Genomic DNA, 14714 nt, shown 5'->3' with positions numbered 1-14714 from the left:
TGTTCTCAGACTTTATACAACTTGTAACTTTCCAAACTAGCAACTGGTAGACCAACATGAAAGTATTTCCTCCATCAGACCTTCCCACTCTGCCTGACTCTCCTCCTTTCCTCTGACATCCTGGATTCATCTTCTCTCATTGCTCATCTTTCTCGGCTGCTCTTCTCTCTCCTGTAACATCTTGTATTTATCATTTCATCTGTTGATTTCTTTTCCGCTATCAATCTGTCAGATGACATCTTGCATCTATCAATCCGCCATTTACTAGTCTAACATGTTGGACCCAGCCATCCCTTGTCACTTCATTGCTCGCTCTCTCTCTCTCTCTCTCTCTCTCTCTCTCGCTCTGCGTCTCTCTGTCTCTCAGATCTACAACAAATGTTTGACCAAGCTGTTCCCCACTGTATTATTCAGCGCTGTGTGTGAGCTGGTATCATCAGACATGTATGTCTGACATGATGCATTGGCTCTGTTTAATTATAGAGATGCTGAATAAATATTTACAGATGGCCGATCCGTCTTCTCCAGGCCAAGCCCACGAGTGTGATTTATGTACCATCGGTTAAAAGTAGAGGAAATGGCTGTCATTGTTTCTGAATGGAAGCTGAATATTATACACTACATGTATGCATTAAAACTAACAGTATTCAGGTCTCAGACACTGGGGTGTAAATACATCATGGACGGAATATGCTGAGAGTTTTATTAGTTTCTTGTGACTATATTAAACTATAGAGGCATTGCCGTGTTATTAGCTTCAAAAGCTGTCAGGTCTTGTCAGATATGGCTGATCTATCGGCAAGGTAGAACATTAAATAGAATATATTCAAGTTTTAAAACTCCACACAGAAATAACTCGACTGACCTGGTGGGGATTCTGTTTTAACCTGAACTGATCCTTACTCCTTTAAAATGTTGCTTTGACCCCGTTTACTGTTTAAATGAATGTAAAATGATTTTTGTTACAGAAGTAAGAGCTATTTGTTCACTGTGGATTCTAGACTGTTCGTCAATAGGCTGGCAAGAGGAAAGAGCTGCGTGTTAACAACAATCTTTAACGTAAAAAAATCACATCAGTTCAGGGGTGTTCAAAATATACTACCATTAATATAAAATTTATACAAACAAAAAAATAGAAGTCCAGTTTATGAGGGGAAATGATAAAAAGAAAAAAAAAATTAAACACGGCCTAATTTGAGCCGGAGGGAATTAGATCCCAATTCAAGCCAAACCCAAAGAGTCAGTCGAATCAGGTTTGGGCTGAGATTCAAAGCTGCAGATTATCAACCCCTGAATCCAAAGCAGTCTATTACTGGCGTGGGCGGCTATGTGGAAATGGAGGAGCAGCTATGCTGGTTATAGCGAGGTACCGGTATGGGAATACAGTACTATGCCTCTACATACAGTGTGCTTAAAGAACTTTCATGTGACGAAAAAGGCATGCCTCGTGGCTAACGGCTGACTAAACGCATGGTTGCTCTTGAGCCACTTTGGACTCGGGGACTGTAAGTGAATGCACAATGTAAATCAGTTCAGAAATACTCACTGCATTGAAATCTTTGGGTACAGAACATTAAAAACAAAGAAAACCTCAATCCACATTAAATCATGTTTTACGCAGAATGGAATTGTACACAAACATCTCAATTGCTAACAGAATCATATTTAAAAAAGCATAAATCCCATGTGTGCAATATCTGCTTCAACTGTAACACAAGTTTCCATTGGTAGCTCCACTCACATGCCAAATATTTGTTAAGCATCAAAAACTAGAAACCCATAAACTCGAATATTTAGTCCAGTTTTGGACTTTGTGAGTGACATTTATGAGAGCGCTGAGGTGCAGAGAGTTGTATATCGCTGTGTAGTGCACAAGTTATACCTCGGCCGCTGGGAGACAAGTACAGTAAAAGCACATTAAGAATTTCACTTCCAAACTCACTGGAGGGCTGCTACGTTTTCTAATGCTCTCCTTTTTATTGCACACATTGGAGTGTCTGCACGCACACGGACAAGAAGCATGTGCGAGAAGGTCCACTTGCAGGATTAATTCGGTGTTTTCTTGTGTGTGTTCGTGTGCGCGTGTGTGTGTGTACTTGCCTGCCTGCTGGTGCTCTGAAGCCATCTGGTATCTGGTCAGTCTAGCAAGCCTCTGGAGGGCACCTGGCCAGCAGCTTGCTCACCTGGCTCCGCTAGCCCCTGCCAACCACCACACCTGGCCTGGCCTGCACGCAGGGAGAGGGAACAGATTGCACAGTGCAGTCAGAAAGGGTCCAACACTGACGAATGAGATAATGCAATGATAGAGAATATATTTACTGCTGTACAGTGATGCAGACCTTATAAAGAATTTGATTCACCAGCAAAATGTGACCTGTGAGTCAGAGACAGCATTACCACACTGCTGATTTTTAAATATGAATAACCATACAGAAATCTCGAGGCTTTCAGAAACAATGCTTTATTTATCATTTCTTGGGAAAAGAGAAGCTCAACATAAGATTTCATAATGAGTAAAGCTGACTTCTATCGCATCTGTCCCAACAGTTTGTGCCAGACTGTGCCAACCCATCCATTTAGCATACGATGGCACTTCCTTCCTGCGGGTTGTCCTCTGCTATCAATTACATCCTCCTCTCCCTGCAAGAAAGATGCTCTTTGTCCCCTGCTGTACACACACAAACAAACGGGCGCGCGCACACACCGCGGACGCAGAGGGACAGACACCTGCAGAGTGTTTGTCACCTCTTCTGTTGACATCTGCGACCGCATGGCATTGTGGGAGAGACGGCCATCTGTTGTCGGCGAGGCTGAATTAGAAGGGGGCGAGCGGGCGCGATGCATCATGCTGCTCTTTTCTGTTGGTCTGAGCTGTGTGAAGTGTTGTGCCGTTATGGTGTTTTTGTTGTTTTCACTCCTCTTGGTGTTACTAAGCTAAAACAATAGAGCAACAGGAAAAAGGTGAACTAAATTTTGCATTAAATCGGCGAGAAAATACCTGCATAGTTGTTGCTACATCGTTAAAAGCAATTATAGCTTCTCTTGAGGACATCACTAGGTTTTGTCAGCGCATTCAACATGTGTGCTAATTACACAAAAGCAATGTCCTGCAAGGAATGTTTTGGATTCTTTTAAACCGCACATAAATGGTTGCTTTTTGTCAAATTGAACTCGCACCTAATTATCTTGGAAATGTTTACCCCTCTTCACAGGGAGACAGCACATGAATGCTTGATTGACATGATGGTGACTGCAAAGTTTCTTCAATTATCCTGGCAAGGTTACGATGGCTGCCTCTTGTCTCACAGCAGGTCCTTGTCATTCTGAGCACAGAAATACTAAACTCTTTTCGCTACCTACGCTTTACTGTAACCTTTGAATTTTAAGTTTGTTGACTTTGTATACAAAAGACAAACACGGAGTTGGAACCAGTCAGTTGCGGATAAGTGAGGACACAGGAGTCCGTAATAAAGCATTTCAACAACTACTGGATTGACTTCGATGACATTTACAGACATTCATGGTGCCCAGAAATGTTTTCCTACTAAGACGATCACTTAATTCCTGATTTAGTTCCTTCATGAGGTCAAAAAAGTCATTTTTCATACTTTTAATGATAAATACTTGCAAAACTAAATGGCATAGCCATCAGCCTCAGCTGTCATTTGTGTTCAGTGCTAAAAGAAACTGTTAGTATGTTAAACAGTGAAGGTTACCACAGAAAACATTACCTGCTAAACATCAGCAGTTATTAGTGTGAACAAGGCAGCTTGCTGGCAGTAGTATTTAACTAGATAGCAGCACTGTGCCTGAGAAGAACTTCACAAAGCTGCAAACTGTAAACTCAAAGTTAGAGTATTCAATATTGTGAAAACGTTGTAGCCACTTTTGAAGTTGAGATCCATATCTATCAGGGCTCCACAGTGTATTTAATTCACATTTGCTCCGAATTATAGATCTGTGCAAACTGGAAAAGTGATTTACAAGCACATTGTGGACATCAAGGCTGCAATGTAATGTTTCGTCACAAAAGCAATATATCTGCAAAATACAAGCAGACCTGCAGACTGTAGAGCAGTAAAAAAAAAGTGACAAGACAAAAACAGAAATCATGCAGGGACATGTGATATGTTTTGAGGGACAATCACCCAAATAAGAAATTCTTTGTACTGTTAATATGCAAATGAAGCTTTCTGAGATTAGATTACAACAAGAAAACAACATCTTGTTTTGTTAAACATATGTTTTGTTGAACTCCAAGAATTTTTCTCAAAAAACATTTTCATATTTACTTATATAAACATCTACTTCAGCAAAAACAAATTTAAAATGTTCTGAATTCTCCTTCATTGACATATAAGAAAACAAATAACTCAACAATAACTAAATACAAATGGCATATAATTAAATAGAAGTTTCTTAAAACCACGGTAATGAAATAAAATCACAAAGTTGAACATCAAGTGATCACATTTAATTGACCATCTTTGCACAAGCAGAGATATTTATCAATAAGCTTTATTAAATAAATTGTATTTATAACATAAAATTAATGAAATTCCAATAAGGTATTCGGTCTTACAATGGAGGCAAATATCAGAGAAGTATTGAAAATTTACTCTGTAAGACATTAAACAACCAAGACTCTATTGAAACAAATGGAAATGAATTGTAAGATTGTAGATTATCTTCATTCAATCTGTATGTGACCTTACCGTAGGTTAATTCCTCACTAATGTTTGCAAACCAGTCAGCAACGTTTGCTATATGTTGGATAAAAAAAAAAATTTTTAAATAAATAAATAAATAAAAACAAGATGCGCCAAAAACGGCCACAAGTCTGATCCTGTCAGCATATTAGCTTCAGTGCGTGTGGCCGAGAGTGAGTCGTTACCTCTCGGACCCTCTGTAGCACATCGGCCGGGCAATCTGACTTCATTCCCGGCTGCTTCATCGGTGCTTGTCCGTCCATTAGCTCTCCATTCATATCTAGCTGTTAGCTGCTTTTTTTTTTTTTTTTTTTTTTTTTTTTTTTTTTTAAACTCTCCAATCTACATGATTCACGTGAATAACTTGGTTTCGACTAAAAACAGGAAGTCTCACTGAAAGGTGAGGAGTCTGCAGGGATGTTACAAGATAACTGTGATTAGTACACCTGAAGTGTTGACGGTGTTTGGGGCAGCAGCAACTCCGACCGCCTCCAGTTTACAGAAAGGCCAGACAACGTGCTCTTACGCATGCGTTTCCTGTCGATGTTTCACAATAAAAGCCTCCCCGCTGGTTTGCTGATGAAATGCTTTATGAGTGGATTGCAGCAGCGTGACCAATCCTATTAGCACAATGCCTGTCACTGACTGATAAAACACCACCGGTCAGCTGAATGATTACCGTGACTTTCCGTTGCTATTCTTTCAAGTTGTTGGCCATCTTTTAAATTAAAAAAGCCATGGGTACTTCTTTTTGACTTAGTCTTGTAATATGAATTGCAATTGCATCTAGTTGGCATGGACAAATATGTGATGTTAGTGGTATGTGCTATTGTGCGGATGTGTGTCTCTTATGACGCACAATCTCTCACACAAATGCAGAGTCGGAAAGAAACTTGTAGCCGACTGCAGAACCTTAACATTTGTTAACCTGCAGTGTCAATATTTTCTGCAAATGTTTAAGTTCAAAAAGTTGTTTCAGAGCTATAATTTAAAAAATAAAAAAAACTTTCAAATATCATAAAAAAAATGTACAGTCATATTTTATTTAAAAAGCTGTCATTGTTTTTAAAGCTGTTTTCAAAGAGCCAGATATTGAAAATATGTTTCAATGTTTTAAAAAAGCCTTGTCAGTTATTGTTTGTTAATAAACTCTGAGTTACTTGAAAATTCATCAGCCTGCGTCTAAATTTATTTGTATGCACCTCCATTTTTTTTTTTTTTTTTATTTAGGAGAAGATACAATCCTTCAGAAAAATGTTAGCGTTGAGCCTGACACAATACCGTCAGGTCAGCATCTTTGGACCTTCACTGTATTCACTCTGCAGCATGATAACGACCCCAAACACAAAGGCAGAATCATAAAGAACTATCGTCAGCACACACAAAAATGAAACAAGGAGTCCTGCATCATGTTGCTCTGTCGAGCCCTGACCTCAACAACCTGGAATCAGCTTTTTGTGTCTACTATATATGTTGTATGGAGATAATTGGCAAATAAAAACTATTCGTGGTATTAGTTTTGAAAGAATCCTCACTTGCCTAACATTTTAGCACAGTGCTGAATATTTTTTAAAATGTATGCATGCAGTGTCCATATTCATTGTGCTCAGGAAATTAATTCATATAATGTCTCTGTTTACAACACCAAGAGTGCTGGAAACGGAAGACATATTGTCCAGGGGGTTAGAAAATGCTGCTGAACAACAAAAATACCTTTTTATTTTCACAACTAAGTGAAATGATTCAACGATAAGAATATACAGTACACTGTATCTTACTGTAAAAAAAAAAGGTAAATGTGGATCAAATATGCACAAAATATATATTCTAGTTCACTGGAGGCAACTGTTACTTTATGAGCTCTGTGATGTTGGAGGAATATTATTAGTGTCATAAAAAATGAAGCGTTAAAAAACATTCAACTTTAGGAGGTGTTTATCTTCAGAGATTACTGAAAAACAAGGGTGAAAGACAACAGTAGCTTTGAAAAAAAAAAAAAAAGGATATTACCGACAGGAATATAGCTCAGTTTGACTTTATATTCCTGTTATAACAGAGACATTAACCCGCATATTCCTGAAGGACATCCATGTGTGCAGGACGCTCATTTGGCTGGTTGGTTGGGTTGTGGGTCTGCTCATCCAGCCGGCCTGCACACTGCGGACAGATGTTCAGCCAGCCAAGCCTGCAGTGCCACAGGCAGTGTGTGTTCTAGAAAAACCCAGAGACCAGATGCTTCTACCTGGTGTCCCACCCGCCTGCCGCTCAGCTATAGCGGGCATGCTCCAGTGGCCATCACATGACCTCAAAACTGGGCTTTCAGATTGTGTGCTGCCAATCATATTGATGATAGAGTAGAGCGGAGCTGGAGCTGAAAGACTTCCTAGGGTCGAACCAGCGTGTTCATCACTGCGTATCTGACAGGCTGAATTTATTTCCAAAATTGTTTTGAATAATGAATCAAATAAGGACAATATATATGAGCGTACAAAATAGCTATTTTTGGAAAATGACAGCATCAAAACACACATCAAAACATATCACATGGCATCTCACTGAGTGAACTATCTGAAGTAACATCAAAAGATGTAATGCAGCCTCTACATCTCTTTCAGCCTTATTTTCCCTCCAGTTTTGTTCCCCAAATAAATAAACAGTCGCTCTCTCCCAAACAAACAAAAACACACATTCTCTATGCCTCTCCACGGTCCTTGTTATTACCAAACCCGAGGAAACTTTCGAAGAGATTCAAAGACACTCAAGATTAAAGATTTATTTGTTCTTTTGAAGTTGCAGCAGTGTTTTTGTCTTATTTCTGCCATAAATGCAGTCTGGTAATGGTGTTTTTGCAGGGTGGTTGGTGGTGACCCAGAACTGCCAGAGACGGGAGCTGGCCTGACGGCCGGGCTCCTGTCTCAAAGCTCCCCTAATGAGGAGTAGTTCAGTAATGGCATCTCTTCCTTGTAACCTCAAAGGACAGACAGTTTACTTGCTTGAATTCAGACTGTTATTTATACACTATATTGTGATGTGAAAAAGAAGAAAAAAGACAAAGAGGAAGATAGGTTATTACACTGGTACATCTGTGGCTTTGTTTTGCAACATCTTTTCATAGTCTGGTGCACTTCAAGTCTTGCTTGTCTGGATGATTTCTTCTTACTCTCTAATCTATATCAAGGAAGTTCTTTTGTTACATTGTGCTGGTTTTGATAAAGAGATTGTACAGTTATTGTCTTGTACATCGGGTGTCTTTGCCATTTTATTTTCTACTGATATGCAACAGTGAGTGCAAGGAAACTTTCACCTTTTCCACCAAGGAATCTTTGGTCGCATCTATTAGATTTAATAGTCAAACCTGTCTGAGAATGATTTGATCTGATGCTTAGATTTCAATTAAGCTTTGAATTACAATAACAGCGCATTGTTCCTGCTTTTATTAGCTGCTCTATCTCTTATATTCATCCGGCATATCTCAGTGAGCTGTGCATCAGTGCATCTCGCGCCCATCTGCTCGAGAGCCAGCAGAGAATCACACTGCCCTCTAGTGTCCACCGTCATTAGCAACACAACAGAATTGATTGTGCAGCCATCAACCAGACATTACTTTGGTACTCTGCCAGTGGCTCGATACCAAGATCTGTCATGGGCAGCAATGCGCAACAATAGATTCTACTGATTGGAGTGGTGCACACTCCTGGCTATGACACTGGTCTACCGCTCGCTATCGAATGGCTGTTTTTCTCTCTCTTCAGTCACAAGGCCCCTACTTCAGCAATCAATGCTGCTCATTTTAATAGAACCGCTGCTGTTGCCCCGAGGACAGAAGAGGAGGAATCAGGGTGAGCCGGAGTCAAATCGTTCTTCTGGGGTGAAGACCGCAATCATGACTTTGATGGGTCTCTGAAAACGACCGACTGTGCTGCAGGAGACGTATCACACTTGACAGTGTTTGTTAGTGGCAAATATTTGTTTAAGAACAATATTCTAAAGCTTGGCTTCACCTACAACGTGGATAATGGAAATGGTGCCTGAAGCCTCAATATATAAAAAAAAAAAAAAGAGAGACTCGATAGAGAGAAGATAAAATCAAAGAAAAAACAGTTAAAAGTGTACAGATAATACATTCAGCAGTCACCATACAAATTGCCATCATAACCATTACAATAAAAGTTTTCAACCAGCATCCCATCTTCTGCTCATAGTTTATACGTCACTTGACTTTCCAGCCACAAGGTGCAATGTGAGCTCAAGCAGCCACAGGCTCCTTTAAAGACATCCTAAGTAAATGCTCCGAATGACAAGACAGACTAAATACCAGCTAACAAACGATACAAGACTGCAGAAAGCGCTCTAACAAAGGAGGAATGTAATGAACCCAAGGTGTCTTCTCCCCAATATATCATCCTGAGTGAATTTGCCAACATCAGTCTTTACCTCCAAGCATTGTAAATGAGAATTTATGCACCCGCTACTTTATCATTCTTTACTTTTTTCACCCCCATGAGGTAGCCATGCCATGCGAGACAGATATTTTCACCAAAGGCAATATCCCCTCGCAGTAATTATATCAGTGAGAGAATGGCTCATTAACATATGTTAGGCATGTCAGGAATTTACAAGCGCCTTTTGTAGCTGCCTCTCGTCAGTGCGCTGCTCCCATCCGTATGGTGTCTCCTTTGAGGATGCAACCTCCTAATTTCCATACACGTCAATCACCCTGTGCGTGGTTTTAAGAAATACACTGCACAAAAAAAGACAGGGCTCTCTGAATGTGCCTATCATGAGGGACAGCTCAGTGATATGGAGGGTGTGACTATGTGTTTTGTGAAACAACAACATTGAAAACAAATGAATAGGGGCAAAACTATTGTGATAATGTGTCATCGATGGAGAGTAGGTGAGGTGATTGTGTTTGTTTTAATGCAGTGTGTTAAAGAGGTATATGCATGAATACATGCATAAAGCTTAACACCAGACACCAGACCGTCTAACGGACAAGTCCTGAGGCCACTGAGCCAGTGCTGCTGCTGCTGCTGCTGCTCCACTGCTGGGGGACATCTGCTGCTGAACTCACGTTCTGTTGGCCTTTCACCCAGTAGCATGGTGCCAGCAGAATGGAATGACCTATTTATCGGCCATGTTTACAGTCCTTTTTTAATTTCCATTGCGAGGTTGCCATGTAAATTCAGAGAACAATTTGGGAAGCTGTGTACGATTTATAGTAAAACTCACCCGTGAACAAAATGGTACGTGTGTAATCTTAGTCATGGTAATTAAGGTTTTAAAAAGTTTGAATGCAGATTTGTGAACATGCAGCTAGCTCTCTTTCAGTGCCGCAGGGAGGAGAGCAAAGTCAGTTGCGATGTAACCATGCACAATTTCCCTGTGAAGTCCTGTGTATTTATACTGAACCAGACTTGGCCTTAATGGGCAATATGATAGTATTCAGTGTGATTAAGAGCAAATGCATCAGCTAAGATGGTGCACTGTCTCAGTGGCCCTGACAGCTACTCTTTCCTCTGTCCCCGGCTCTGCCTTTGTAGACTGATGTGGAGTTTAGTTCTTTGCCAAAAACACAAACAGCCCCACATTTATTTGATTTATTTTTAAAAATGAATACGTGAACCAAAGAAATTGCTTTAAAAGAATATGGCTGTATTGGCTGGGATGATAAAGTGACCCAAGAGTGGTATAACAAGAGTTTGACAGACTTCCAAAGTAAGAGGGAGATAGAGAGAAAAGTCATTTTGTCCTGTCCAGTCATTCGCCCCGGCAAATGTCATTGCAATGACTGAAGACACAACTTCCATTTCCATCATCATCCGCTCTCTCCTTCTTTCTCATTCATTGTTACTGCCTTTTCCCTTTAAGTGCACTTTCGCCCACACCACTTGGAAATTGATTGAAACAAAATGTCACAATTATGCCCTGTAGCTCGCCGCTTCAATTATTCATCAATTAGGGGCTAGGCTCCTTTTTTTTCTCTCCTCTAAGCTGATTTTTCATTCAGTTTGCTCGAGATGTATGGCTCCCCTGCTGTTAACCAGTCCAAAGTCATTAGTTTCTGGGTTTGCAATTAAACCTGCTGCATTATGCATGAGGCTCCGACTCAGCAGACACACGCAGCAGCAGCCGCGGCAGCAAGTGAACGAGCTAGTAAGCTCTGGAGGCGTGGATGGGAAATTAATTTGCAAGAAATGAAGTTCTCTATATCCCTCCCTCTCTCTATCTTCCCCTTGTCTGGCAGGTTGGAACAGATGCCACCGACTGGAGATGGAGATAGAGAAGGGGCAGCTATGGCGTCTTAGTGCAGTTTGATCAGCACTGACAAGAGAAGAGGATCAGCGTGGATTTATACAGTCAGAATATATATATATGGAGATGATGTTTTTAACATTCAGGTTGTAAAACATTATTGGGTCTTCATTTTGGCTTTGTGTTGAATAAAGTGAAATTCTCTACAGGGTTAGCAGCTGTATATGACATTCCTGCACTGACCAAGCAATGAGAAAAAACAGGTAGTAAACATAGGCAGCTACTCACAGGCATATGTAAACAATGTATTATTGCAAAGCCACTATGTATCCAGCTGTAGCACTGTTTGTTCTATTATCAGAAATATCATTGAAGCGTTAGTTGGCTCAAAGCATACATTTTCAATATATTCCATCTGTTCAGGCCTGAGTTAAGCACTCCTACATAGTCCTGACAAATGTGCAGATTACAATGTTCATTTGCTGCCACCTAGTGACTATAGAGTGAAATGTCATTCATAAAAGGTTATAGGGGTAAAAACTTCAAAATGTCACGTAAACACTGAATAATGCACAAAGCCAACTACTGCCCGAGATGCCCTGTCTTTGTGAGATTTACTGTAAAATTTAAAGTGTGAACAGAACCGTGCCCACACACAGCTAAAGAAGTATGAGATGGGATAGTTATTAAGATCAGAGATAGTACCTTCAAGTGAACTTGTATTTACATTGTAGCAACGCCATAATAGTTGTGTTCTTCTGCATTAAAGCACTTGTATGAACAGAGAAGAGCACGGACAGGAATAGTCAGGAAACACCTCATTTTCATGTCCTGTAACACACATAAGCATGACAAAGCACATTAGTTGCTACACGTTTATCCTGTTTCAGTGCAGTATTAGATACTAACACAGTCATTTTGCTTTCCCAAGTGTCATAGTCATGTGCTGTGTTCCAAATGGCGGACATGTGCACTAACACTCTGTATTTCGAGTGCATAAATACATTCACACTGTCAAGTACAGAAACATGCAGTGCACTGCAAGTACCAGGATGATGCATTCAAAATGGTCAAAAACACCTGGACACTTTCTACCTTAAATGGTCGCCATCTTTGCTACGTAGAGGAAGGGGCGGGGCCACAGGTGTGAAGAATTTTCAAATTAAGGCTCTGAGGAAATTGCTGCTGTCCCTGAACACTGAACAAAAGTGTTTCTTTTTCACTACTGCTGCTGGACAGAATAATCAGTGTGTTTATTGAGTGTGTTACACAGAGGGAACCAAAACACGTTCATTTCTGGGTGAAATAATTAAAGCTGTAGATATCTTAGCGGGTGATGTGTTCACATGCTGAGGTCATTTCCAGTCAGTGCAGAACAGCAGTGTGCGGATTGAAACAGCACTACCCTGTCAAAATGACTGCTCTACACAAGCGAGAGTCCGGACATGGACGAGCACTATTTGTTTGGGTGCTAGTACGTCATTTGGAACACAGCAATGTTGTTCAAATGACAAACTTAAAAATAAAATCTTCAACGCAAAACAGAAACATTCACCTGACCTTTTTCAGATTTATAAAATGCACACACTCCAGCCAGGTGGTGAGGAAGGGGCCCCGGCAGACCACACAGCGGCTGCCGTTGCCCAACAAGGTCATCAGGCATGGGTAGTGGGGAAGCATCATGTGAACCAGGGAGAACCTGTTCCTGTCCTGCTGCAAAACAAATCTGGCAACCAGTTCCTGTAGGGACACAAGGAAGCCGCATGGATGTTGAAGTAGAAATACATCACTGCAATGGTTTGGGGAAGAAAACATGTATTTCATAATGTTACATGTCATGTGTTGTTTTGTCAGTTTTACTTCAGTTACACTTACCTTTAATGGAAGTACCTCAGCTTGCTGCTCCGATTGCATCAGCTCATGTTGCACAAACCTGTTGCCTTCACAGTAGAGCTCCTTCAAGGGCAGCAGGTGGAACTACACAGTGGAACCCAGGACACACAGTGAGGTGGCATTTCCATGATTTGTAGCTATAACTCCATCGCTGTAGAGTTCAGTTAGATAAGAGTGTATACTATACCTGAACAGGGAACATGGACAAGTTGTTCCCAGCCACATCCAAAACTTGAAGTTTTGCCAGCGCTGTGATTCCCTGGGTGAAATGACAGGCGACAAGTGTTTAGCCAAATTATGTTACACTGCAAAAGTAGAGATGAGGTTATTGCATGGAAATTACAGCTGTCACTTGGCATCTTAAAAGGTGATTTATGTAAGCCTGAAACTAACCCTGCATGTTCATATTTATTTTTCAAAGAAATGGAATAGATTTAACTTAAAATGGACAATCACAATTTATGATTTTCCTCAAATTCTGCATTGCTGATTAAAAACATACAGCGAAATCAGGGAAACACAAAAGACTAAACTGTTGCTGTAAGCTGAAGACAAATGCATTTCCAGAGGAGCTAAAAGCCACATACTCGTGTAAATACCCACCTCTGGTAGGGTGGTCAACTTGTTTCGAGCTGCATGCAGCTTTGTCAGTTCTTTGCACTGGTACAGCTGCTGAGGTAGCAAAGTGAGGTTGTTGTAAGTCAAGTTTATCTCAACCAAACTGGTGAGATAACCAATTTCTACAGGAACTTCCTCCAGCTTATTGTCCAGCACACTGAGGTGTTGAAGCTTCTCCAATCTGCCGAAGAAAACAGGCATGCTTTTGAGTCTTTGAAACAGAAATCCATTATTCTTATCCCATTTGTGCCCTTTATTTCAGTCACATCACCAAGCAGACATGTGAACAATTACGTCAGTGATTAAAAGACTTTAAAAAGCTTCATATGTGCAAACATTACATTGGTTTTGGACACCATGGTGGTATTAATGTACCTTTTAATGTCTGGTGGAAGTCTTTGAATCTGGTTGTGGTTCAGATTGAGAACAACAAGGTTTGGTAAACCACCTGCAAAACATGGATATTACAATAACAGAGATGACTTGTGCTTTGTGTTAATCATGCAAAAACAGTAAGAGCCTACCTATCACCTCAGGTGGCACTACAGTAATTTGGTTGCTGAACAGATAGAGTTTTTTCAAGGACTCCAGATGGCCCAAAACAGCAGGAACCTCCTTCAAGGCATTATTTCCCAGATTCAGTTCTTCCAGCTTGACGGCATTACAGAAGGAAACGTATTTAATCACAAATCTGCGTGATGAGTAAAACATTTCAAGTGTTATCTTGGCGACTTTCCAGCAAATAGATGAGCCTTGAGCAAACAAACGGATGGGACTCACTTGACGTAGAGAGAGCAGCTCGGCAGGGAGGTCGGAGATGAAGTTATTGTTCAACAGGAGGACGGACAGGTTTGTCAGTCTGGAAATACACTCGGGAACGTCGTTTATTTTCTTCGTAGTTAAATTTAGAGAGGTTGATCTGCCATATAGAGCTCTAACCACTGCCTTCCTGACCACTGCCTCTGGCTTAGCCATTTCCTAAACTAAGTTTCCATGGCGACAACCCGCCGTTTGACGAGTCAAAGTCAAGTGCGACCTCTACTGGTCAAAGCTGAGTACAGCAGGTTGTAGTTACTGTCCACTTTAATTTTACCATCTATTTCTAATACCATTTAATGGCAAAATTGCTGCCATCGAGCATTTGCTTGGATAGATGTAGGTAAACATGACACAGATGTTTTAACTATTTTACTCCACGACATAGTCACCTTAAATTAAACCTGAGGAATAAAAAACTTG

At 40.6% G+C, this 14714-nt stretch overlaps 1 protein-coding gene across 1 annotated transcript; it reads right to left on the bottom strand.

Moving 5' to 3' along the window:
- Positions 1-6626: 6626 nt before the first annotated feature.
- lrrc69 (leucine rich repeat containing 69) lies at positions 6627-14450 on the bottom strand. Its single transcript, XM_069176488.1, has 8 exons — positions 14256-14450; positions 14000-14126; positions 13851-13923; positions 13461-13656; positions 13045-13116; positions 12840-12941; positions 12525-12704; positions 6627-11795 (listed from the first exon to the last, which is right to left on the bottom strand). Exons 1-8 carry the CDS (start codon positions 14448-14450, stop codon positions 11688-11690), a joined length of 1053 nt encoding a protein of 350 aa, XP_069032589.1. The 3' UTR covers positions 6627-11687.
- Positions 14451-14714: the final 264 nt, after the last annotated feature.

Source organism: Embiotoca jacksoni, unplaced genomic scaffold, assembly GCF_022577435.1.
Source record: "Embiotoca jacksoni isolate LCO1_2020_lvr unplaced genomic scaffold, fEmbJac1.0.p SCAF_7, whole genome shotgun sequence".
Taxonomy (NCBI): domain Eukaryota; kingdom Metazoa; phylum Chordata; class Actinopteri; family Embiotocidae; genus Embiotoca; species Embiotoca jacksoni.
The sequence above is the reverse complement of the archived record's forward strand: the minus strand, read 5'-3'. Positions and strand labels throughout refer to the sequence as shown.